At 54.9% G+C, this 26,916-nt stretch overlaps 1 protein-coding gene across 1 annotated transcript in view; it reads right to left on the bottom strand.

The window, feature by feature from the left end:
- The window catches only part of LOC127022587 (ankyrin repeat and fibronectin type-III domain-containing protein 1-like), a 183,241-nt gene that overhangs the window by 74,029 nt on the left and 82,296 nt on the right, over positions 1-26,916 (bottom strand). The window contains exon 3 of the mRNA XM_050906219.1: positions 730-770. Coding sequence (XP_050762176.1) covers positions 730-770 — 41 coding nt within the window. The remainder of the gene's footprint in view (positions 1-729; positions 771-26,916) is intronic.

Genomic DNA, 26,916 nt, shown 5'->3' with positions numbered 1-26,916 from the left:
TGCCATGCTGCGGCGAGGCTCTGCAAATGCTGGGTGCAACTGGCCTGCGAGAGCAAGCTTTGCTTGCATTTTAATACAGGTCTCAGAGGTTGACAGCTCTAAGTGCTCCGCTCTCGCTCGCTTATGGACTGTCGCAGCCAGCTCAGAGCCATGGCCAAGGGCACGCGCTAAGTAACCAACTGCTTATGTTAGTGGGGTGATTTGCAGATCCTTTGTTTGTGTTCATGAATATGGTGGCTCCAGAGAGCCTCTTCCTTTCCTCTCACCCCTGCGGTTCACCGTGTTTTACAAAACACAACGGATGGAAGAGGACAGGCATCAACGTCAAAGCACAGGTTGCAGAAGACATGCTTCAAGATCAGCCGGCTGCGACACAGAACTAAACCCTTCAATTTTCCTAAGCAGCTCAGCTGTGCAAACCCGGAGCAGAGGGAGCCAGAGGTGGGAAAGGTCACCCCTGCATCCCCTGCTCCCAGCCACCAGGTCCCGGCTCTGTCCCTCAGGCTCAGTCAAGCTGTCGTGATTCCTTCTGACCTGATTTAATGATTTGCATATGCCCTGAAGCCAAAATGATTGACAGCCCTTCCACTGTTAACCTCACTTGTGTAATTGCAGCAGCTATTCTTGTACATTGAAATGTCTAATCTTAGCAAGCCACAGAGCTGCTTCGGTAATATGGACCAACCGGGAATTTCCATGCAATTACTCACCACGGCTACCGGCACTTACTTTGGCTGGTAAAAGTCCTTCTTGTCCGCTGATCCCAGGCTCTGCAAGACACAAAAGACAGATGTATTTCTTTAACCCTTTGCCAAGCAAGTATCATTGATGAAGACGTGTGGTGAGCAGGAAAAGGCATGTGCCTATGCTTTTTGCTGCCCGGAGGGTATGTGCGGGCTGGCTGGACGGGGCAGGCAGCTAGGACCTCCAGCCACCAAACACGCCATAGGCAGAGCCCACAGCAGCCATGGATGCAAAAATAAAGAGTCAAAGCAGAGGCGTGGGGATGCTTTAGGTCTGAACCCAATGTATTCAGGCATGTCTGTCTCTCCCATCACTTGCAGAAGCGTGGCACCTTGTGTCAGGAGGCAACTTGTGTCCTCTTGAGCCTGCCGAGCTGGAAAGGTGACAAAGTGCAGGGTTGGCAGAGGGACCGAGCCACCACCGCCTGCAGAGACTCTCGGGCAGGGCAGGGGACCGAGCCCGAGGCCCACAGCCACTCCCTGGGGGCAGGACCACGAAATTCTTCTGCCAAGAAAAACGACATCAGACCCCAAGCACATGCAAGCCTGGGAAGCAGAGACAGCCTGATGCACACTCAGGTTCCCATGCACTGCCAACTCCACCGACAGCACGGTCTAGTAAAAGTCTGACAGCATCCCAACCCGGGCTGCCGGAGCGCCAGGGTCCCCTGGGAGACCCCAGCCAGGCTGAGCCTCCCCGCGGGGAGCCTGGGGGCGACAGGCATCCCACAGACCCCGCTTTGGGTGCAAGGCAGGGTGCATGCATGACACGCACAGAGAGCACGCATGCAGCGCCGTGCCTTGCCCCGCTGTCCCGACAGGGCCATATACACCCACATACGCTCAAGTCTCTCCCCCAACACGCCTTGTCCCGGAGGCACCCATGGCAGAGGCTGGCCCCCCGCCCTGCTCCAAGGCCCCAGTTCGTGGCACGTGCTTGCTGAGCGCAGAAGGGCTCCTGCCACCAAGGGACGCGGAGGGGCAGGCCGTGCCCAACATAGCGGGATGCTCACGGCGGGTGGCGCCGGGGCAGACAGACAGACAGACAGACCGACCCACCAAACCTGGGTGTCAGCAAAGCCGTTGCACCGCCAGAGCCCTCTCCTCCTCCTCTTCCTCCTCTCGGGGACAGTCCTCACCCTTGCCCCTTGCTGGGATGGGGGACGGCGGGCAGCAGCGCGGGGTGGCCCCGCCACCCACCCCGTCCCTGTCCCTTCACGGGCAGCAGGCGTGTGCCAGCGTGCGTGCACGCTCGCGGGACGACGCACGCTCGGGCTCTGGGGCTGCTGTTGTAGTTTTGCTCCGTGGTTGCCAGGCAATGGCGAGCGCGAACGCCAAAGCAGCGGAGCAGCAGGAGCAGCGGGGCCGAATGCTAATCAGGGGCACAGGAGCTCTCCCGGCGCTCCCCTCCCTGGCCAAAGCCACCGGGTGCTCCCACCCTGGAACTGAAAAGCAAGCGGGGAGAGGAGGGCCCCAGCTTTTAAGCAGGCAAGGATCCACTGTCACCAAAGCATCCCCCCAAAAGGGAGCTCTGGCCAAGCCAGCGAGATGGGCTGACTCTCTCCCCAGCATAGAGGTGTTGGTCAGACACCAGTGCTGAGAGGCTGCAACCAAACCCGCAGCGCCAGGTACGTGGAGCTGGATGTGTGCCACCCTCTTGCACGTCTCACATGCCCATGGGGCCAGGGGACGCACCTGAGCTCTGGCTTGGGGTAGAGCCTGGAGTGCACAAGAAGCAGCCCTTTGGGGTGGGAAGATCTCATCTGCCCATGTGCCGAACACCGTGTCGGCGTGCAAAGGCTTGATGGGCTCCGAGCAATCCCCATTGGGCAGGGACAGCGGCATCGTTTGGCTCTCCTTGCTGCTTCCTCTCCTCTGACACGACAGAAGCTACAGCAAAGCCCCACGGGACTGATGGCCAGACACCAGAATGGGGTCGTCAAATGCTTGCACAGGCTGCCCAGAGATGCGGTGGAGTCTCCAGCCTTGGAGACATTCAAAACGCAACTGGACATGGTCCTGGGCATCCAGGACAACCGAGTGTAAGTGACCCTGCCTTGAGCAGGGCGTCGGACTGGGTGATCTTCTCAACCACTCTGTGCATTCCTGAAGCAGCAGAGAAATGAGCACAGCAGTAACTGCACAGAGCAAATGCCCTAGGCCATGGAACCTGTCCTCCAAGCCCACAGCACGTCCGGGAACAACTCCACTCCCTCCGGCACAGCATTCCCATGAGATATTTCCTTACTTTTTAAAACTTGACACTTAAAACCCAGGGTGCCAGTTCCCAAACTACGGATTGGCTGCAACGAGGGTGATGAGCCACGACAAATTCAGTTCCATCTGCTATCTGTGCTAGCAGGGATCACAGAGAACTGTTGATATTTAAGGAGAAACCACTTGCAAACAGCTTTCTCAACACCACTGAAACGACACATGGAAAACCCGCATCCTGCGCAGTCAGGACCCCCCCACCCAGCTGCAGCCAAGGTCTGTGGGAAGAAGCTCTCATCGACCCCGCAGGTCCTTTGCCAGCTCCAGACAGTACCTGACCTTTCTAGAGTGCTGGTAACAGCAGGAAACAATGCTGACACTCTTCTACCTTTCTAAAATGCTGGGGGGACTATCTCTATCACCAATATTCCCAGCGTAGGAGGTGACAAAATCTGCAGTAGCCCCTTCACACAGTCACGGGTATCACAAGTGTTAACCTCCCCTCGTCTCTCGGTAGGATGGAAATGCAGGTCTCTGAAATCAATCCCTAACGAGGGAAAACCACGTGGAAACTTGGGGAAAAAGAAAGGCTCACCTTGCAAGTTCAGCTCTTGCAGAAAGGGAGGTGGAGAAGCTCCAGCGAAGCCACGTGCCCTGTGCCGGCGCCGTGCCACGGCTGCAGGTAAGCAGCACCACAGGCATGGCAGCCTGCCTGCCCCTCCGCGCGCTCCACGGCTCACGAGCCTGTGCAGTCCACAAGCCGCTGGCAGGCTGAGCTACATGAGCATGCTAAGAGAAGGGGTTACCTTGAGCTTATCAAGCAATTATTTTTTAAGAGTCACGGAAAACTGAGAAGGTTCTAGATATCTGGAATAAAACAATGAGGCACTAACTTTGCAGAGAGGAAAAAAAACCCAACAAAACGGGGAGTGATCGCAGCAATGATAAGCCAAAATAGCTGACTTTAAAGCTTATTAAGAAAATAGCAAATGAGGAGGAAAAGCAGAATTCCAGCAACGTGTCCAAGGCATCTGGCCTGGAGCAAGGCCAGGAGCTGTGGATCCCCAGGGTCTGGCCTTGAGCCATTTCTTCCCTCCTCATGCCTCAGTTTCCCCATATTGCCCCTGCATAGCCCTTTGCCTCCTTACTCTCTTCCCAGAAGAGAAAGGGACCATGCCTAGCAGTCAGATGAAGTTACACAGGTCCATCCCACCACGTTGCATTTCTTTCTCCCAAGCATGCACAAAACCAAGGTGGCCGTGGATCCAGAGGGTCCAGGAGAGCGGCAGGAAAGCACCTGGCCACAAGAATCACCAGCGAACGGAGGAGAGCTTGCTGGAGGCTGGCAAAGGTGATGCCTGGGCAGAGAAGGTGGTCAGGGCCAGCAGCAAGGCCCAAGGCAAGGACATGTTTTCAACCGCCTCTAAGGGAGATCCTCACAAAAAAGTAGAAGGAGAAGTGAGCGCAGGCACATGTGGTGTCGCAACAGGAGCCATGGACAGGGACCATCCACCGAGGAGGTTAATAAACCAGGTGGAGGATAAACCACAGACACTTTGAAAACTGCAAGTAAAGCAGCGCAGAGCCATCGGCAGGAGGAAGGAGGCGAGAAGGCAGCGATGCCCTAAGAGACCACAGGGCTCCTTGGGGCTGGCCTGACTTTGTGCAGCACTTCACTGTAAGATGTAGCCGTAGTAAAAATAAAATGCCCAAGGCATTTTGCCAAGGGCAGGGACATCACAACATCCCGGTACGACTGGCCAGGAGCACTGAGAGAGCTCAGAGCAGCACCTGGGAAGATCCTCCCAAGCAGGGGAGCTGGCCTTCACCGATGGTTTGAAGATATTAATTAGAAAGCACTTAGGGAATCGGTGATGGGAGGTTGCGGGCAGGACCGAGCGTGGGTGCTGCCTGTTGTAGCGTGGTGCACGAAGGGGCAGCAGCGTGGCTGCAACAGTGCCACCAGCCACCACCCCTGTCCCACCGCACCGGGTACTGCGGTCTCAGCCAGCATCCGCAGGAGGGGAAGATTGTGGAAAAGTAGTCTAGGGAAGGATGGGACGTAAGGAAGCAGAGTGGGGTAAAGGGAACATGCAGCCTGGATCTTAGGAAAACTGTCCTGGCACTGAGCTTGAACAGAGTTTGAACCAACTCCAGTGGGAGGGATAGACCAGCGTTTCTAAGGGCTTTTACAAAGCCGACTAGATAAACCAGCACAGAGGGGACAGTTCCTGGCCTTACAGGGAGCTGGGACCAGCTTTTCTTTTTCTGCCTGTGCCTGGGGACTGAAAGAGGCAGAGAGCTCCCAAAAATAAGCAAGAGGTGACCTGGCATTTTCCTCTGCCTTCTGGGAGGAAAGATCAATTCCTCCTGAACTGATATGGGATCTGGAGGCTTTTATCTATGCAAGTACACAACAAAAAATCAAATGCCTGCCTGCGTGCATGCACTGTTGTTGGTTGATCTGCAGGCTTCCAGGAGAGTTGTCTGCTGGTGGCTCCTGTGCATCAAGGCATAGCTGGGGTCTCCAGAGAGGCATGGCTGCAGTGTGATGGCTCAGCTCCCACAATAAATCCGGGAGTCCCACAGGCTCCCAGAGACCTCCTGCTGCTGCTCAGGATGCTGGGGAGACCCTGGCCTTCCTGAGAGGGAGGGAGGGAGCGGAGCATCCCCCAGTTCAAAGAGTCTCCTGCAAGCTCCAAGCCCCCCCGCAGCGTGAGTCACCCTCCAGCGGGACCCGCTGTGCTGCTTCTCGCTTGCTCATTTCATTGATGACTCAGGGTTTAGGAAGCACATTTTAAATCCCTTAATGAAATAATGGAGAGAGTCATTTTTATCGGTGAGTATTTTTAAAACAAATACTTCAAGCGAGGCTTGCGCCCATCTCCACCCTTTCCTCCTGACACACGGAGGCAAGCGACCGTGGGGACCGGCAGCACAGGGGCATCTGGAGGGACAGGAGCAGCCCCCACCGCCCTGGCACATGGCACTGGGCAAGGCAGCTACCGAAAAGCTGCCAGGCTATACCCTCCATCCCTCCGGCGTTCACGCTCCTGCTGCTGGCAGGGCCAGGAGAGGAAGGTGGGACACCAGGATGCTGACCCAGATGATGTCCTGAGAGCCTGGCAGTGTCCTCAATGCCTCGCTCCCCCCCGGGTGCGTGCCTTCCGAGCGTCTGCCCTTTTGGATGCGGCCGGGCACCGTCTTTAATCTCTTTCCTCTGCAGAGGAAACAACCACCCGAGCAGAGGCAGCAGCAGAAGGGGAGGCTGACGCCAAGCCCACAGCTCCTGGGTGCCAGGATGCAGCCTGCCAAGAAGCGGGGATTGCCTGCCAATGTGATGAAGAAAGCGTTGTCTCAAGGTCATTACCACTGCTATCCTCCGCCCCTCCCCGTACAAGAATACCTGAGCCATGCTTGCACTGCCCTTGTTTTGATTAAAGGACCTCTCCGTGCGATGCTCAGAGCCCTTCTGCTCTCACAGAAAAGTGCAACGTCTATGTTGGAAGTGCAGCGTCACAGGAACACCTTAGAAATGCTACGAGGGAAAGGGAAGGCAACTGGACACCAACTTTCCTGGTGCTTTTACACTAAAACAAGATGAACTGAGAGGTCAGACTGGATTTATTAGCCTTAAGGACACATGTCCAGGTTCTCAAAAAGCACCTTTGCAGGGGTGTAAAAATGCAGCCTCCCAAACTAGTAGAGCAACACCCAGCTGCATCTGGGCCATCGCTAAGGCTTGCCCAGTAGCATCAAAACCAGTGGACCAGTGGGAAGACCTCTCATCTTCCCAGTGGCGTTCCCAGTGCTGCCCTTCCCAACCCTCCTCACCACGGCAGGGCGATCGATGTATGCAACGACCCGGCTCCCTTCGGCACTGCAAAACACGCTTCTTTTACATACTAGATTTTGTACAAAATGTCAAAGACATTTGTGGGCTTGTCTCGTTATTTAAAACGTGACCTATGATTTTAACAAAGTCTTTGCAAATCTGTGAGAATCTGGGCCAACATGAGTGCCTGAAATTATTCTCTTAATTTCACATTTCAGGCACTACGTAAACTATTTTGCAAGTTATTTAAATCATATATTTAACAAGCCCAAGTTACACAACGTATGTAAGCTACCAGGCAGGCTTCCCTAGGACAGCTCATCTCCAGAGCCAGCCTTGCTGGTCCCTGATAAGAATTAGCACAATATACTGCAGACAGAAAAGATGAGACCGATTTAAAGGACCGCTCTGAATTCTGAAATTCAGCCAAACTGGGGAGATAACAGACACGGGGCTGGAAACAAGGATGCTCACGGAGGGGCTAAGGCAGAGGTATTGTATTATTTATTTATTCACACCAGCAGACATCAATCCTGTTGTACTTTTTCCTCTCCTAAATGTTGCAAAGCATAATCTCAGCTCATCTTTTTCTGGGCAGTGTCCCTGGGAGAATGAAGTTATTAGCAAGGCTGAAGAAGCCTCATGCAATTATTTAGAAACTACGCCAAAATAATCCCCAAAGACAAGCGGCTGCTTGCAGGTGGCAGCTTTCTCAGTCATTCCAATAAAATCTGGCTCAGTAACTCCCAGCGTAATCAATGCCCACACAAACAAAAGCGATAAAAACCGAGGGATGAGTTATTTTTCCACGCTAGAAGAAGATTCTGCAAAACAAACTTGTGGGCCATCATCGATAGCGGTCTATGCTGCAAACCTGCCATCCATGCCTGGTCACCTGCTGGGACCTCAGCGCCTGCCCCAGCAGCCGCAGCATCCCCGAGCCGGGTTCCCAAGCCAGGCCGGGCAGATTCCAGGGGGATTTGGGCACGGGCAGCAGACGCTTGGCCCCCAGGGCAAGACAGGATTGACAGACCTAGGCTGCACAGTCCGTGTCCCCCCCATCCCGGCTTCTTGTCCCTGGATCCTGGCTATTCGTGCTTTCAGGCGCAGCCGTTCATCAAGCTCCGCGGATCTGCAACATGCTGCATTTATGAGTAATCGGGAGTTGATGCCTGACTGTCGGAAGGGGAATAAAATTCAGAGCCTGGGATGCAAGAGGGTTGTTTGGAAGGAGGAGGAAGGAGATGTCACCCCCCTGCCCCAGCTAGCAGCATCCCTCCGAGCGAGGGCCGACCCAGCCGGAGCATCCCGGGGCTCGGCGTGCTATGCACCCCTGTCTCCGTCCAGTCCCTTGCCTCTGGCATGGGCTTGGCCAAGAAACCAAAGGGCTGCTGCCTCCTCCCCTGCAGACATCGGCTCCCCTCCGCGGGCTCTGGCACCCATCCTGCCTGCCATCGCGACCTGCCCCCAGCACGGCACCCCTCAAAACAGCCCTGCCCCAGTGCTGCCAGGGCCCTGGGCTAATACAGCCCCGAGTCTCCCTGAAACATGAATTTGAGGCCAGATGAACCCTCAAATCCTAAAACCTGAATTTCAGGGTGGACGAACCAGACTGCTCAGCCAAAAATCACAGTGATAACTTCTGCCTTCAATGTGGCAGTGCTGCAAACCAGCTCATGCCCGGGAGGGAGCTCTGGGCCACCCGGCTGGGCGCAGCTTTGCATCTCCAAAGGCCAGCCTTGCTGGAGAGCAGATCCCTGCCTGCGTGCTGAAGTATGGGGGTGATTAAGGAATGGAGAACAGGGGTGATTAAGAAAGGATAGGTCACACGGCAGAAAAAAATCTGGTGGCAGCGGAAGGGTCAGGCCAGGGCAGCAGCACTGCCTGCCCAGATGGAGAGATGGAAGGGGCTGGCTCGAGGCAAGGAGGGAGGAGGACATGTGCCATTGGGAATCAGAAAAGAGCCTTGGTCTCTTGGAGGACGGCATTTTGGCAAAACCGAAGTACTGGTGGACCATGGGGGGATGCGTGAGCCGCCAGCGTTTCTGCACGTGCCAGCCCCAGGCTCTTGCCGTTGTGATCCTGCCTCCTCCTGCCTCAACTACAAAGGCTCCGAGGAGGGGGCGGACAATTCCCCGCAGGCCCAACCCAGCCAGGGGAGGATGCCAATGGCTCTAACACGTTCATTCTTCAGCGGCTAGCTCATCCCAGCCCAGCTCTAGAGCGGGAGCCTGAACCAGCTATCACACTCGCCTGCAAACAGCACTGACCCTGTGCACGCACACGGGGCATTGACACGCATCCAAGTGGGGCTTTGAGTCTGATGGAAGGTGAAAAACGTGCTGAAAACTAGAGAAAAGTGCTTTTGCATCATTTAGGGGGGAAGGAGAAGGGAAACATGGCTATGCACGCGAGGTACACTGAGGTAGTCCAGGGAACAGAAACGAAGCCCTGCAGCCCCCCCCTCCAAGCAGAGCAGCTCAACCCACACCCGGGAGCTGGAGGAGCTCGTAGTGTCCTCCAAGCAGCTCTCCCCACCGGAGACACCACAGACCTACGCAGGAAGAGGTCCCGTGTTTCACCGGCTCCCCTGGCTGGCGCATCCTGACACCACAGCCTTGCTCAGACGCCAGCCTGACCCCACCACCTCGCCACGCCAGGACGGCCTCCTGCGAGCAGGTGGGCACCCACGTTCCACCGGATCATCTTACCAGAGGCTGAACGCTCTTCTCTGGTTGCTCATCCACCCTCACGTCCGGGAGCCAGGAGGGGAGACCTTGGTGTTTTCCAAGGGGCTGAAACGCAAACGTAAACCTGCTTCTTTGGAAAATGGGCTTCATCCTCACCCAACCTGTACCTGACCCCCAGGAAAGCAACGAGATGGGTTCTCCTGGAGAGCAGCCCTGTTACTGGCCCCTCGCTCCAGAGCCCATCTCAGCAGCTCACCCTGGCCCTGCCGACAGGTTGTGTTCATGAGGACCAGGCCAAACTCCCCAACATCATTAAATTCTGCTTCCCTCTCCTCGGAGTGCACCCTCGCAGGTGCATTGCACAGAGGAGTAGAGATCTGCGCACACGTGCGTGTCGGGCCAAGGAGGAACGGAGCCAAGCCCCAGCGCCGCAAGCTGCGCCGGCACAGCCCCGGCGCCTGCCAGCCCCGCCGCCCAGCAGCGCCCGGCGACCCCCCTCCTCCCTCGGTTCTCCTTCCACTTGGCAATTAAACGCGCACAACTGGGTTGGCTGCAGCATGAACCCTCGCAACCGACTTTGGGTTCCTCATCAGTCAGGGTAACGAGGACAGGATCTGTCCCCGAGCCTGCCTTCTTATCGGGAGGAAAAGCAAGTCTGCTAATGAGCATCTGCCAACACTCCCCAATAAACAAGTCCATTTGCACTCATCTTTCATTCCCCTGCCACCGTGCCTTCCCTTGCCTTCCCACCCTCTCTCAGCATCTCCCCCAGCCTTCTCCTGCCCCTGCTTTCCCCAGCCAAGCCTCTTCCCAGGCCACGCTCCCCACCCCAACGGGGGCTGCTCACCCGCAAACCCCTCGCAGCTCACACCACGTTAAGGCAGACCTGAACTTCAAAGCATTTCTTTACCGAGAGCTCATCCAGGAAACTTTTTTTCTCAACTTCTATTGTACTGCTACATGCCTGCAAAAATTAATTTATGCATATATACACACGCATGCACGCACAGCCTCTTTATTAAAAAGTTTCTCTTTCTGGAAGGACCTCCCCGAGCCATGCTGAGGGCTGGCACAGACCGAGCTGTGCACTTGCTGCTCATCGGAGCTTCTCTGGATGAAAGAACTTGTCAAATTGCTGGCAAAACCACCGGAGCTTGTAAACTCCGCCAGCTCAACAACAACATCCACGGTGACACGCATGCACAGGCGTAGGCACCTTCTCTCCATGTTTTCCTTAACTAAATCCTTAATTAGGTAGGTAAGGGCGCAGGAGCTGCAAGGGAGGAGCAGCAGACACCCAGGCTGTATATCCATCGATAGCTGGTACCCACAGAGTGCTGTGCACACTCTGTTTTCTACCTTATTTTTTCTTCTCTTTCTTGATTACAGCCTGCAAACTATTACTGCAACTTTAAGCACGTCGGGAAAGAGCTGTGCTTGGGCTTAAGTGTTTGCAGAATCAGGGCCGAGATGTGTAGCTGAATATGCTGCTATTTATAGCGTTAAACCCTGAGCACGGCACACGCAGGGGGTGCAGCGCGGCTGAGTTCGTGTTGCTGCTAGAACCTGGGTTTTTTTTATTCTGCCTCATTTAGAGGGGGTGTCAGCTGCCTGATTGTAACATCGCATTCATGTATTGCCTGGTATTTTCAAACATTTTTGTTTTTTTTTAATCTTTGGGCTTACCAGCTCCTGCATGTTTATACTGGTTTATAGGTGAAGTTATATATTTCATCATTGAGAGAAAAAAAAAAAAAAGGCAAGAAAAAAGGCTGGAAGCCGAGGAGTCAGCTCTCAGCTCCGAGGGCCTGCAGTTAATTACACCCCGTCCTCCAGCATGTACTTTACATGCTGCATCGCAAGCCCCGCAGCCTGGCTGGGTGTCAGGCAGCCTGACAGCAGGTCTGCCTGCCAACCCGGCTAATTATAGTGCGGGGAGCAAACGAGCGGGTGCCCTCCCCATCGCATGCTCCGCTCAATCAGCTGCAGCTTCCCAGGACGCAGAGGACCCAGGGCTGCAGCTCGGGCTGGGAAAGACCATTTCCCTGAGGCATCCAGGGGCACTGGTGAGCACCACAAGGATGAGGGTCTCCAGGAGAGTACTTCAGGTGGTGTCCAAGGGCCCTGACTCCCCAGGAGCACCTTGGCAGGGAGCAGGCTCGCCATCCACCACCCCACCCTTCGCCCTGCCCCACCGGAGCAGGCTGAGCAGGGCTGGTCCCATCCAAAGCCTGGCTGCTGTCTGACCCGCCAACCCACCTCTCCTCAGACAGACCTCTGCATCTCCCTTGTCTTCTCCCCCTGCCTTCATCTGCCCCCCCGGTACTGGGTCTGGGGGGTACCCCTCCACTCAGTCTGAAAAATCAAGATGTGGGGGTACGTCCCTTTCTTCTCTGGCAGCCTCGTCCCCTTGGTAGGGACAAGCCACCAGGTGCAAATGGACCACAGCACGAGTGTCCCCACAGCGGGGTCCCCCATCCCGGCTGCCTGAGGTTTGCTGTCCCGTGGGGAAGCCCAGGCACCACAGCCCCTTGCCCAGGCAGCACGCAGGCAGCAATGCCTTTGCCGCAGTGAGAGGGACCAGGGCCACCGCAGCGCAGCACCCTCAGGAAGGGCCCTCTGCCATCAAATCACTCCTTTGGTAACACACCTGGAAAAGGGAGAGGATCCTGCCGGAGCAGGGATCTGGCCAACCTGGCCTGTGACCCACCCACCGATGAGCTATTAATAACCACCGCGCACGCAAGACCTGCAGGAACATGAACCGGGCTGTCAGCAGGGGACTGAATAAAACCCAGCCCTCGCACGGGACTTCATCCAACCAGAGTTCGAAACGCCATCGGAGAGCAGGTCTCTTGTTCTTTTGGCCCAGAAAGCGGCTCCCCGAGGGTATACAACGTCTGAGTCAAACTATGTAAATACAAATCCTCACTCCTGGGAACCCGGCTGCTGGCAGCCGGCTCCGTGCCCATCAACCACTGCATGATGCAAACACGACCACGATGTGCTCTTAACTTAACTGAGACCTCGGAGGAAGAGCGGAGCCGCTTGCAGAACAACATGCCCGCTGCAAAATAATGATGCTCCTCACAGCTGGTCTCTTCATCCTCCTCCTCCTCCTCCCCGGCGGCCAGCAGCGAGCCCGTCACACCAGGAAACCCACTCCTGCACTGCTCGTCCCCAGGGAGCCGATGGCTCTGGGCGGGCTGGGGGGCACAGGAGGGTACAATGTGCTCTTCAGTTTTGGTCAGGAAAGGGAGCAGATGTGACTCGGGGGAGCACAGACACTGAGTGAGGAGGGGATATTTATACAGACACTTCACGGAGCAAAACCTCCACTTAAAGAGAGCAGACATGACTTCAGTGCCCGGGGTAACACTTAAGGGTCTGTGCTGAGCGCCCCTTTCCCACCATCACCGAGTCAAGATAACTCCTCTAGGCCTAAAAATTCACATTTACTCTCAAACCAAAAGCGGTTCTTTTAAAAACAGGGCTTGAAGCATATCAACCAACTCATTTTGGAGCTGCAAGGCTCTCCGAAATTAATACGCCACAGGCTTTTGGGAGCAGACACTAACGTCCGTGCTCCTCCGGTCCTTGCCACCACGCAGCCCTCGTCCCTCTGTGGACCCCAGGGACACCGGCCCCGCTCTTCAGCCTCACCCTCCTCACCTGCACCCCTGCGGTGGCTGGCAGCTCTGCCAGACGGCCCCTCTCACCCGGCACTGCCCCGGGGCACAAAAATGGGTTCAGGAGTGCCGGGGGAAGGAAGGGGGAGCACGAAGTGCCCTGGGAGAGCCAAGGTGCCCCAAGAGCCTGCGGGAGAACAACTCCAGGGCACCGAAGCCCACGCTGGAACCGCCCAGCACAGTCAGGGGTTTAGGCTGAATTTGCATCCCGCGGCATCGCCAGAGAAAGCTGGAAAACGAGCATCTTTGGAAGGCGACGCCAACTGCCACGGAGGGCAGAGCGGGGCCGAAAGCCTGGGGCTGCTTACTTGGATGGGTTTGTAAGAAATGTAGATACCCCTCCAAAAACGTTTAAACAGAGAAAAACGTACAAAAACATTATCTGTGTATGTTACAGGTGAGGCTTTAAGTAGAAAAAGCCCCTTGAGCTTTGCACGCTTCTCTAGGAATATCCTTTTGTTGCCGCCCCGAGGCTGAGGGAAGGAGGGGCCGGTTCACTCCAGGCCACTCGCTTCTCATCCAGACAGGACAGTAAAAAGGAGAAGAGGAACGAGGATACTCCTCCACCCTCCAAAAGCAAGCAGCTTCCCCCCTAACGCCAACCCCAGCCGGCAGCAAGGTTCAGGTCAGCACAGGCGGGGCAAGGGGGGGACTTTGCCATGTCCCTGAGCCCACCTGCCTGGGCGGAAAGGGACCGGGACAGCCAGACCTGCCCTCGCTGCCCAAGCTTGCCGAGAGATCGCATCGGTACGCTAAGTATTTACACGGGCTCCAGCCGGCCAACCACCACTAAATATTTAGGCATCAAACTCCATAAAGGAAGCGCAAGACACACTACAGAATAAATTGAGTACATCAGAAAAAGCCCGGAGGGGAAAAATAGATTTTTGGAACGTGTTCTCAATCTCATTAATTGGGAAGACAGCCTTGGAGGGGAAAAAAAAAATTATTATATTCCTCCCCAAAACCATTATCCACTCTTCAGAGTGTATCATATGAAAACAGTTATATAAAAGAATAAATTATATTTGGAATGGCAAGAACCCCAGAATAAAGCTAGAAACTCTGATGTTCCCATATAAAGATAGGAGACAGTTATCTGTTCCAAATTTTCAAGTTTTCTGCTGCGCCAATTCAAATTCACTACATACCAGCATGGCCATATAAAGGGGACTCCACCCATGTAATCTTGGAACGAGCAATAATCCCCCAAACTATCAATTTAATGTATGGGGATACAAAATGAGACAAGAATGTACTCACAGAATGAGCAATCCATTAACGACATGGCAAAAGGCACCAGAACGTGCACACAGAAATATCTATTTAAAGTGACATTTGCATTGAAAGACCGGATCTGAAATTAAGATTTCTGCACGCAGACATCGTAGATTCTGCAAATTAAAAGGCTGTTTCTAGATCCAATGTGAATTTTATTTTTTGTTTTATTTTCTACTATTTGTTCAGTGTCACGTTTCTTGGCCAGTACTAGAAAAACAGCTCTTCGTCGAGGTTTTTTAAATTAACTTTGCTTCTGACTGGCTTTCCAGCCCATCTCGCTCGGGCTCTCCTGAGCAGCAGAGGAGTGGGGATGGTTTCGGGGCAGCTCTGCAGGGGTGCGAGGGCTGGAGCCAGGCAGGGTCCTCTTAGCCTGAATGAAGCACGGGGAGATGCCCCGGTGCTAACCCGGGGGGCGATGCGGGCGCTGGCGTGCAGCACCCAACAACGCAGGTACCATCTTCCCCCTGCACAGGCGGCCCCGAGCTCCCCCTCAACCTGCATTATATCCGAGGCGGATAAAATCCTCCCTTTTCACACATTTCTGCAGATGCAACACAGCAGCAGAAAGCCGGATGCTGTCAGCCCGTCACAGCCCGTCTCTGCCCTGAGAGCGCGCGGGGCTGGCATGGGATCAGGCGCCGCGGCGAGGCGCAGGCGATGCGGCACACAGGGAAGGAGGATGCAATCCCGCGGTCTGACCGCCCGCTCCTGAGGCCTGGTGAATGTGCTGTCACGTTTGCAACCGCACAATGAGCTGGTTCCTCGCTTAAATGAAACCAACAATATAGAAAGTTCAGCAAGGATCTTTCCAAGTCCCCTTTCCAGTTCGGAAGTCACGAGCACGCAGAGACCCGGGGAGCGCCCCAGCACCTCCACATGCCTCCCGCCAGTCCTGTGGACCACCCTGCCAACGCACAAGGCGAGGAGATGTGAGCGAGGGCTAGAGCTCATCTTTTATCAGGATCAACCTGCAGTTTTTAAACCAGCCGAGTGTTGGGGCACAGAGCCCCCTTGCCACCGGCCTGAAGCAGAAGCCTGAAGAGCTTTTCTCCAGCTCTACCAGTCTAATAAAAATAATGTAAAAAAGAGAAAAAAAAAAACTCAACAAAAAACCTTCCAGAAACCACCTCCGCTCATACGCTGAGACCGTGACAAGTACCAGCAGCACCATGTCCGACCTTCCTCCACGCCCGTCGGCACTGTGTGCATCGCCGGCGCTGCAGCAGGCGAGCGGCACCGCAAGCGAGCGCCCTGGAAGGCACCCAGCAGCCAGCAAAGAGACCTGTCCAAGCCATCGGGATGGATACACAGATAAACCAGGTCAGCTAAGTGTTTCCATCCAAGCCAGACAATGACTAAGAGACGGCATTAATTTGTTACTCAGCCGAAGTTAAACTTTTCAGACCCAGAACAGCCAAATGGTGGTTCCAAGTGAAAAAATACTGCAGGATGCATTCCTTCGCCCTGTCCCAGGAATACCCGGGGATTCATGATTTCAGGATGGAGCTGACAGCTTTCTCATATATCACAAAGAATAACGAACTAACCTTTCTGTTTTTCTTTTCACTCCCCAAATGCTATTTACTGGTCACAAGAAGACGCGCGTCATGTTCACGCAGCGCTCCGGGGAGGTGGAGGGCTGTACAAGCTCCACATGCTGTTATTGCAGGAGATCAAATGAACACAGAAAACAAAAAATTTGTTTTATTGGCATTACTGCTGTCAGCACAGAGAATAAAAGAGTGCGCACAAGGGAGCATCCACCTTCCACCCCCTTCTGGATTCAATGTAAAGGCACGCGTGAACTTTACCCAGGGATGTGAGACTGAGAAACGCAAATGGATGAATCCTTCGGCGCTTGGAAGCCCTTCCAAATTTCTTTGAAATTTGATAAACTGCTCAAACACCTGTGACTCTTGCACTGCCTGGTTTGGACAGTCCCCACGCACAGCAGGGACAGGGCAGCGCCTCCGTGCCGGGGTGCAGGGACCAGCACGCCCAGGCGATGGGGCAGCAGCCCGACACCTTGCTGCAGAGCCCAGCGATCCCAACACCCCCACAGAAGGTGGGGGATATCACCAGCAGCTATCACAGCAACAGCCTTGTTATTTGTTTTCTCCTTTTTGGGCCTCCAGAAAATGGCGTTTCCAAGGGCCAGAGCCAGGCAGGACTCATGTACAACACCATCTAAGGTGCCACGAAATCCCAAGACAGTGGCAGCCGTGCACAGCGAATGCAGGGGAAGGCAGCCCCAGCCCTCTCTGGTCCCGCAGCCCTCCGGCCCTGGGCTGAGGCTGCAGAGCCTGGGGTCCCCTGGGTGCCCCACACCACTGCCACACATCTGCTGCCTGCAGGCAGAGGAGATCTCACCCCGTCAACCTGGAAAAATGCTGCACAGCAGAGATTGCATCTGACTTCATCTGAAACACCAGCTTCAGGAAACTAAGAGCAGAACGTATGTCTATGACATGATACAGCCTCGGTAAATCCTTGCAAAGAACACAGATGATGTAATACCTGCATCTTGTTTTATAAAAATATAATGCTTTTTCTCAGTAGGTCAGACCCGGGGCTCTGCAGAGCCTCTCAGCTCCAGCACACCTCTTTTGCAAATCTTCAAAATCAGCTACGCCGAGGTGCCATGCTGCAGAGCTAGAAATCAAACACCCCTCCACCGCCCAGCACAAGACCCAGTACACCTTGCTGTTGCCTGGCCCCTTTTGAAACCCTCCTGGTCCCCTCTCCTCCATCACTCGGGACCTGTGGACCAGTTTTAATGCATAATCAAACAAGCTTAAGAATCCCTTTGGGGGAGTGGCACGATGGAAGTGCCCAGAGAGGCCCCAGCCCCAGTTCGGAGGACCTTCATGGCAGCGTGCTGTCACTTGAGGGGCAGGGTGGTGATGGACCTTGCGTCCCCGCGGACGTGGAGACCAGGGAGGAAGGTGATGTGCTGACTCCACCTGGTCTCCGGCAAAACTCCTGCCACTTCAGCCAAGCCGGGCTGCCACGCAGGAGGGCAGCCAAGCCCAGCATCCACGCAGAAGGCGACAAGCACGCGAAAAAGCAACTCTTACGTTCACGCAGGGCATCCTCCCGTGGCAGGTGACGCATATTGGAAGGACTGTGCCAAAACGCAGCGGCCGCTCGGGTGGCGGGTGACACATGCTGCGTGCAAAATGCACATCTCTAAAAGCTGCTGGGGCTTTTAGGTCTGGGCAGGGCTCTGCCGCTCCTCCTCCCGCCGCCCACGGCCCTTCTTTGTCGCACCTACTCCCTGGTCCCCACCCTGCAGCTCCTGCCCATGTCCTCACGCTCACCCCATCCCGCCGGCTCCTGCTTACCTCCGGATCAGTGGGCATGGGGACACCTTCAGAACTAGGGTAGTGTATTGGGCTAAACCAACAGCCCGCCTAGCAGCTGCTGCTCGGAGCGGGGAGCCACGACAGCTCGGTGCCAGCTGCCGCGATGCCCACTGGAGCGGTCCCTCCTCCGGTGCCATCCCTCCTCTGGCACAGTCCCTCCTCTGGTGCATCCTCCCGCATGCAGGGGTCTGGGCACCGGTTGCCTCCGCACCTCACAGGCCTGCAGCCCGCTAGGCTGCTCGCTGAGCCCATCTACCCTTCTGGCCTTCATCACAGCCAGATCCACAACGTCTTCATGAACCACGTGAAAAAAAATAGCTGCCCTGAATTCATTTTAGCTTTTTCCCAGCAAATCTCTTTGGTACCCCCCTAGTTCTGGTATTAAATCACTCACCATCTCTGTAACGCTCAGAGCTGCACGGGGCCCCTGCTTCTTCCTTCTCCTCCTCCTCTTCTTCCTTCTCCTTCTCCTCCTCGTCCTCCTCCCCTCCCTCCTGGGCCGGCTGGGCTCTCCCTGCTGGGAGGGCAGCAGCCTGTCCCGAGATTCCCATCGAGCCACCCGCGGCCTCTCCCTGCAATTACAGGCCTCCGCCGCTGTCCCAGGGTAAGTGGCAATGACAAACCTCGAGGCAACTTCCACGGAAATGTCTCTGTTCAGAGGCAGGTTTATCCGCCCAGGCGGAGAGCAGCAAAATGACCTCAACTTGTCCCTAGAAAACAAGGGTACAGGTATTCCCCCGGGACCCTGTGTCACCCCAGTGGCCCAGTCCCCAGCCCCACCAGCTCCTTCCCAGCAAGGGCAGGTCTGCGGGGCCGGGGCAGGCGCCCCAAAAGCCAGGTAATGGCTGGAAACAGCCCAGGGCTTGCGCGAGCCCTACGTTGGTGAGGATAAAGTGATCCTTTAATGCTACATCCAAACGATCACTGGTGGGCTTTTCTAACCCACAGGACGGTATTCGGCAGGCACACTCGTGCCGTCTGGCTGTGGCAAGGTGTGGGTGCTGGGGCACTGGGACGGGCAGCGCAGGGTACGGCCCCGGCCAGCAGCTGCAGGAGAAGCCTCGTACACCTGAGCTCGGGGTACGGCCGTATCCCAAAGAGGCTCAGCCGGGGGGGGACTGATGGCAGTGGGGGACATGTTTGTTGCTGGTGGGGACACCAGCACCACGGCTCTCACGAAGCACTTGCTGCACCTCTGACCTCTCGGGCTTGATCGCCACAAAAGCCCAGAAACCCCACCCAAAGGACAAAGCTGGGAATCCATAGCTCCAGCGGACAACAAAAACCGCACTCATGATAGAAACTGCTTTTCTAGGGTATGACAAGTTTACAGCTCCTCTCCCTACAAACCTCTCCATACTCCACAAGCAATAAATGACCTTTTTACCTTGTTCCCCCTGTCCCACAGGAGCTAACGAACTCACCACCCCTTCCCTTGCCTTAACCCCGCTGCGACTCCCAGCCCTGCCCAGCAGCACCAGCCCTGTCGGATTAACGCTCAGCGCAAACTCACCACAACTACCCTCTGTTTTGAAGACAGCAGCCTCTGACCTGAGGAAGGGTTTGTGCCCTAAACGGGATCCTGTGTTTCCCAGTTCCCACAGTCGCTCCCATAAAAGCCCTCACAAACCACAAACCCGCCGAGCAGGGCGGCCAGTAACCCCAGTCCTGCCCATCCACCGCTCGTCTGGTTGGAGGCAGCAGCAGCAGCAGCAGCACCGCTGCAAGGAGTTGCCCAGGTCACTCGCTGCTGTTCTGCCCGTTTATTTTAGGGACATGAGGCAGACGGACTCCAGGCACCTCGGGGAGGATGCAGGAGCCTCTGCTCCAGTGCAAGCTTGTGGCAAGTGAAAAGCACCCAAATATTGCTGACCACAGGTGCCCGCCAAGCACCATCCACTGACAGAGAGAGTCGCTTTGAAGTAAGTATGCGCATACATCTTCGTGCAGGGTGACGAGATGAAAGCCAGAGGAAGAACTGACTGAACTGAGATAAAGAGGCTCCTGTATCCAGACCCCACTGTACCCCAGCAACAGCCAAAACCTTAATAGGAGTTTGTATTAAAGGCTCTGATCTTTGCTGGGGCTTCATCACCGGGCACCGCGTATTCACATGTTAAGAGACAGTCACTGCCCGAAATCAATTTTAACCCAAATTACTTAAAAAGATACTCTGGGGAATAAATGACCTGGCAAGCCACAGGCACAGCCAAGGATGGAAAACTAATAGTCCGTCTCGCAACAGTGGTGTGATCACACGACCCTCCTAGCGCTCATACCACGCGCCTCAGTTTGCCCACTTGTTACAGGCAGGTACGGCAACACCCAGCTCCTGCAGGGCAGTGGGAGGTCACATATATATACACACACATATACATATATATATATATATGTTTGTACGTTTTGTTTAAAAGCGCAGTTTCTAGGACTGCTCCCACAGGAAGCACAGCACCTTGCTGCTCTGGCCGGGGGTCGGGATGCGCGGGCAGCAGGAGGAAGGCAAGCCATGCCTTCAGCAGGCCCCGGGGAGGTCTGCCTGCAATCAGGCAGCATTTAAGTGTTGCGAGGGAAGAAATTAAAGAAATAAATCATATTTTGTTCATGCTCATAAACGCTCGCTAGAGAGTCATGATTAAACCTTGCATATGCTCTTCTCCAAGCCTGGGCAGGAGACTGCGGTGCTGGTTATCACAGGCTGGTCCCAGGGTGGCACAGGAGCCCTGGGCTGGCACAGGGATGTGGGTGCTCATGGGGGGAGCGGGACGGGCGCTGCCGGGGCAGGAGGCGTGAAGACAAGGACCATAGAGTACAAGGTGGCTTCGCTGGGGATGTGGGGACAGAGGGCTTGACAGGGTAAAGCAAAAGATTTGCTGAGCAAGAAAAGCTGGGCTAAGATGAGGTGGTGGAAGAGGAGCTGGGGGAGGAGAGGGAAGGCGCAGCCTGAGCTCCGCTGCCAGCGCAGAGAGCGGCAGCAGAAAACACCCTCTGCAGACCGGACCCTGTCCAGCTGCCACCGCCTCGCACCCCCGCGCACAGCCACGGTGGCACTGCTGCGGCTGGGGGGTCACCCGCGCCCCTGCCCGTCCCCTGCCCTGGGGAACCAGCCGGCCAGGAGCATCCCGGCACCTTGGGATTCCTGGCAGCAGCAGAGTGGACATGGCTGCCTGCTACAAAAATGAATTGGGAAAGCCAGTTTGGGGGCAAAAGGGCCCTTTTTGGAGAAGAGGGGAGAAGAGGAAATTCAAGAAAAAAGAAATAGGGAAGAAAAAGCTGCTGTGTAAGAGATGCAGGAAGGAAAAAAAAAAAGTTGAAAAGAAATCCCTGGGGAATTGTGGAAGAGAAGAAAGAGCGTAGACACGCCAGGCGAGCCAGAGCGAGAGCCAGAGAGCAGGAAGCGCCTAACTAGGATGGAGACAGAGATACTACAAAATCGCAGTGACGTCATGCCGGAGTTGCAGCGGTTTCCAAAACAACTCCAAACTCCAGTGCCCGGAGAGGGAGCGAGAAGCGCGGGAGAAGTGGAAACGAGATGGGGCTCTGCGCTCGGAGGGAGCTGGAACAGAAGCTCAATGAGTCTGCGGAGCTGAGCCTGCTCCCAGCTCCCTTTTGGTTTGCATTGGCGGGACGGGCTCTGGGGAGCCGGCAGACACGGAGACAGAGGTTATTGTAGAGCCAGGCAGCATCAGAAAGGAAATTCCTGAGGGTGTTTTCCTAATTGACACGTACAATGAAGTTACAGTCCCCCAAAGCCCCTTTCTGCAAGAAGGTAAATGCTGGATGCTCCCAAGAAGCAGAGCCAAGGAGTGAGCAACAACAGAGACGGCGACCCAGAGGAAATAAATCTGCAATAAATAGAAACCACACACAGAGAGTTGTCCTGATGGCAGCGGTGTTGCTCTGCCCCAGCCTGTTCGGATTAGAGGGTTTTATGGCTGTGTTGGCCGGGGGTGGAGGACGCGCGGGGAGGCCTGCCAAGGCGGCTGGGTAGACTCAGGGCTGTTTGCGGAGGGTAGAGAACAAAACGAGAGGAAGACAGAGCGAACCCCCGTGGGGTCAGGCTGTGATGCCCCTCGCCCAGAGCTTGCGATGTGAAGCTGCCTGGCGTGCCCCCAGCCCACCCCAGCAGCCAGATGCAGGCAGGGGTACGGCAGCCCCGGCGCCCACCCTCTGGATGACAGAGGGCGACTCAACAGGCAGGGTGACTCCGAACAAGGAAATTTCTTGGCTGCATGGACAACCTGGTGACCAAGCAGCTCCTCACCCACGGAAGGGAATCGATTCACCCTTGTTTCAGGCAGGGAGAGTCCGGCACAGACCTCTGCATCCTCCCGGCGTCTGCGCAGGACCCTGACATCAAGGACAAATAGCACAACTTCTAGGAAGCCCTTCTGGAACAGATTTCTCTGCCAGAACGGTGCCAGCCAGATGGGAGAAACCCACCTTGATGCCTTCGCTTGCATCTCCCCTTGCGATGCTGCCAAAGCTCAGGAAGATGCCAAACGCCCAGGATCAGCATCACCAATGCTCCCCAGGAGCCACGGTTCAAACGCCCCACGGCCCAAGGACCCCTTCAGTGAGGCGGGCCCAGGCACGTGTGTTGAGGCACCCACTCGCACCACCACTGTCCAGCTGAGACTGGGAGCTGGTCTATCTCAACCCTCCTGCCACAGCCATCCCTGCAGCACCCACAACGTCCCCATCCTTCTGACAGCCCCAAAGGGTGCCGGGGTGCCCAGAGCGGCGGCTCCTGGCACAACGCAGCGGCATGGGGTTATTTTCAACACGCATCCTCCGAGATCAGAGCTAACCAGGACTTCACAAACTGCTCTCCCACCAGTCCTCTTACCACTCTTATGCCTGCAAGTCTGGGGAAGCTTTGACTTTTCCTGTCTCCCCAGCCCCAGATGTGTTTCTAGCAACAATCTGGGCAACCTGCTGTGGGCTGCAGGCAGCTGTGCAGCTTCTTCGGTGCCTGCCTGGTCAAAGCCAAGCCAAAGGCAGCAGCCCGAGTGCTCTCCCACCTTTGCTCTCATGGCTTTACCTACTGCAAAGCTGGAGCCCAGCTGCTTTCATGGGCCTGTCGCTGCCGTTAATTGGCAAAGCTGTAATTGGGGCTGTCCTGGTGCTGGGGCTGATCCTGGGGGTCAGGTACCCTGCAGCAATCCAGGCCTGGATCCTGACGGGACACAAGGCTACCCACTCTGTAACCACTGCTGCACATGTGATGAACCTGCTTGGTCTCAGTTCTGTCCTACTGCTCCCATAGCTTCTGCCAAGCGATGAAGCATGCAGGTAACGCTGCCGAACACGCGGGCCAAGAGGAGGATGGGTGTCAGGACATGCCGCAGGCTGGTGGACAGGTGGGGAAAGGGGATCTCAGCCTCGTGCCACACACCAAAAGAGATGTGCAGGGCAAGCCAGCTGAATCGGCTCTCTTTGCCTCCAAACCTGTGACCGAGCAGCAGGAGAGCATGCGCTGCATACAGCCGGCTTGGCCATGAGCCCAGCTTGCAAACTTCACCCCCGTGCCCAGGGGAATCCTTGGGAAGGCAGCGAGACTCCCGAGCCGGTAAGAGAGGGATCGCTAGGACTGCTACTATGCAGGACCCAGCAGGAGATGCAGGAGGTGCCGGCACGGCGATGTCCCCTGCTGCACACCAGATGACTCAGAGCTGGCAGCACCCAGGGAGCAGGGTGGCCACCAGCAGCAGCCCCTACCTGCCAGCCTCCCTGCGGCCTCCTTCCTGGCTCCCCGTTTAAAACTCACCACGGCTGCTTTCCTGCCCGGGGGCGAGGAGAGCCTGACTCACGCACTAGAAGAAATTAATAAGCGAGCAGAGAAGACGGGCTCATCCCATCCACCAGGCAGCATGAATCACTGCTTCTCCTGACTGTCTCATGTATTGTTCCAGCACTGAGTCAGTACTGCTGTGCAGGTTAACAAGGGGAGAAATTAAAAGTTATGGCCTATGAAACGCGGCAGCACTGAGAAATTAAAAAAGAAGTGCTACTGTAAGAAAGCTAATAGGACTACCCACAGAGTCCCAGAAAAGAAATACTCCGTGCTCCAGCTTTCCCCTCCACAGATGTGCCCCCCACCAGAAATCAAACCCTCCAACGTCCATCACAGGCAAGCTCGCTGCCTGCAGCATGGGCAACGTGCTTTGCAGCATCAGTTTTCTCTCTGCTTAAAAGCTGCCACCTCTGTATTTATCATTTTAAACGTACAACCTTAATAGGATGATGTGGTCTGGTTGTACTTCCCGCCTTGACTGGGCCATGCATGCTGCACACACACAAGCCCATGCCTTTCCTGCTGCCCCCAAATTCACAGCTCTGGTCTATCGCTTCCTCCAAAAGTACAAAATGGGATTTTGAAAGCTGAGGAGGAGGAAAACACTAACTCCAGGAGCAAGTTCTGTCTCAGGGCAGGGGACTATCCCCCTTCTCAAGGGCCAAACCCTCCAGCTCCTCTCCAGCTGCCAAGCTGCCAAGTTGCTCCATCTCTCCCTGGAAAGGAGAAAGCCCTGCCTGTTCTTCCCAAGCGTGCCAGCCCCCATTTCCCACCCCAAAACAGTTCCTGCCATGCAGTAATGCCTCACCGATGTAAACAGCAACTACTTGCTGGGCCTTGCAAAATAAATCATACTTCACCTCAAAATAAAACAAAAGACTCCTGCACTCAACCTGCTGCAACAACCTGCTTTTTAAGGTTGGGATGGAGCATCTCAAGTCCTCTTAGGGTCCTTGTTCACCGACAATCTACATGCTTTGCAACCTGGAAAGTACTTAGCTGATACACAAGACAAGGCTATAAAAACTTGGAGAAACAGGGGACCAGAACCTGACTTCATGGAGCAGAGAGATGAGAACCAGCTTGGGAAACAGGGTCAGCTGCTGGTCTGTCTTCAAACATGAACATGAATTAGAAACATCTGCTGTGCCCTAAGCGACTCTTTCTGATCATATCATCCACAAACGAGTCTCATCCTCCTTTGACACCGGCTAATGAATTGGCTTTGAAGATACTGCATGGTGGCAAGTTCTGCAGGTTAATGCCTCCTGTATAAGAAAGCATTTCCCCCTGGCAGTGCTTCATCTCCTTCCTTGCAGCCTTGTGTAATGTATTTCTGCCCAAGAGAAAGACCAAGAAGCGCTCAAAGGACGCTCCGTGACTCACAGCATCACCTCACAGCCGTGAACCCCGCCATGCCAAGACTCCAGTGCAGCTCTGCCAGCCCCCTGCATCCTGGACGGATGGTCGCAGCCGCCTCTGCTCAGCCCCGCTTCGTCACCCCACGCCCCGCTCCCGGCTGACCGTGGTGGTGGTGGTGGCTCTGGGCAGGTCCCAACACGAACACGATGTGAAGCCTACTTGTCCATCATGCAACCCAGTGTCATCCAATCTTCAACGACCCTAGAAAAAGCTAATCTCAACGAACCATCAACTTGAAACAAAACAAAAAACGCTCAAAAAACCAGCGAGCACCAGGTTACCCCCGTTTTCTCCTACAAGGATCTAATTCAGCTCTAATAGGACAATTATTATTATATATTAAATGAATGGCAATTGATTATTAAGAGCGTATTCATTGAAACTAGGTAGATGGGTAATAAGATACCTGCCTATTACATAGCTGTGAAACCACACCGAATACGCTTCTAATGACCAAGTGGTATTTACTTAACATTCAATATCCATCGCTAAGAAAGGTCTCTCTAGATTTAATAAGCCTCTGTTATTTTATGTTTAATTAAATACCATCCACTATTAAAAACATATTTAACTGAGGTCGAAACCAGTAAAAACTGTATCTTATAACACAGCTGCTAAACCTCAAATATCTTCTTAATGATTAATTGGGATTTAGCACATGATCGCTGTCCTACTGAGAGCGGATGGAAACCGGAAGCTCAACGATTTGGGGACCAAGTGCTTTGCTTCTGCAAACAATTCTGCTGGTTAAATAGTTTGGCTAATAAAAATAAAACAGAGCAGTGGGAGCCTCAGTTCCTACGTAACCCAACTTTGGAAAATTCAGAATACAGCACAGCCGCTTCCACAACGCCTGCCGGACAGTGCCACGCAACTTGCATGGCTGCGCAGGGGAGCCGGGACCACTGTCCTCCTGTGCTCAGAGATCTGAGCGCCAAGGGTGCCTTCCTGCAGGCCAGGACATCAGCAGGCCTCCATCAGACGTCAGCATCTCCAGGTCAGCTCTGCCCCAGCTTCGATGCAGAAGCTCTGGAGCGGTGGGCCGGGGGACTCCTGATGGGACAATGCCAGTTGGGATTGCGAACAGCTTCCTATCTGCCTGGGCTGGCCAGCTGGTGCAGTTCAGTGGTTCATCGCACCTACCAGCTTCTCCAGCAGAAACCAACGGTGTCTGGAAGAAGCTGGAGACGGATTTGCCATGATGGTCCAAAACCTTGATGTTAAAAACCAAGAGACATTTTCAGGCTAAGGGACCAACGAGCTCCCAAAATCAAGGAGCCTGCAAGCACAAGTCCTGCAAGAGCAGCAGACTAAGGACGGATGCTTCTGGCACTGCTCCGCACAAGCACCCTCTGTGCCCTCCATGACAGGCAAAATGAAAGTCACTCGGTCGCCCAGCCCTGCACACCCACAGCAGAGCGCCCGGAGCACCACGCACCACGCGTCATCTTCATCGCTGGGCATGGGGACAGCTGATGGGGGAAAAGGGCCTCTTGGCAAGGGGGAAATAAGCTTGAACAGGGAGCAGGGAGAAGTCCAAAGCATGTCAGCACTTGGGAAAAAGCCATTCCACCTCAGTGACCTCCTGCAAGAAGATTTATTTTTATTGTTTTTGTTTTGAAAGCCCTTGAAAGCAAAATCTGATACTAGCAAAGTATTAAATATAGCAGCACATACCCACACAGATTGCACAAGAAAACAATTTAAAAATAGAAACAGAGAGAATGAATATGAATGCAGAGAAAAATATCAAGAGAGGAAATCCAAGAGGGCCCTTTCCTTCTATTGTTCCCCTCCTAACCTCAGGCACGCTGGGGAAACAGGGGTTAGAGAGTGGGCTGCGCGCTTCGGTCCTGGGAAATGAGTCAAGAGTCTGGAGCGTG

This window comes from Gymnogyps californianus, chromosome 15 (assembly GCF_018139145.2).
Source record: "Gymnogyps californianus isolate 813 chromosome 15, ASM1813914v2, whole genome shotgun sequence".
NCBI classification, from domain to species: domain Eukaryota; kingdom Metazoa; phylum Chordata; class Aves; order Accipitriformes; family Cathartidae; genus Gymnogyps; species Gymnogyps californianus.
The sequence above is the reverse complement of the archived record's forward strand: the minus strand, read 5'-3'. Positions and strand labels throughout refer to the sequence as shown.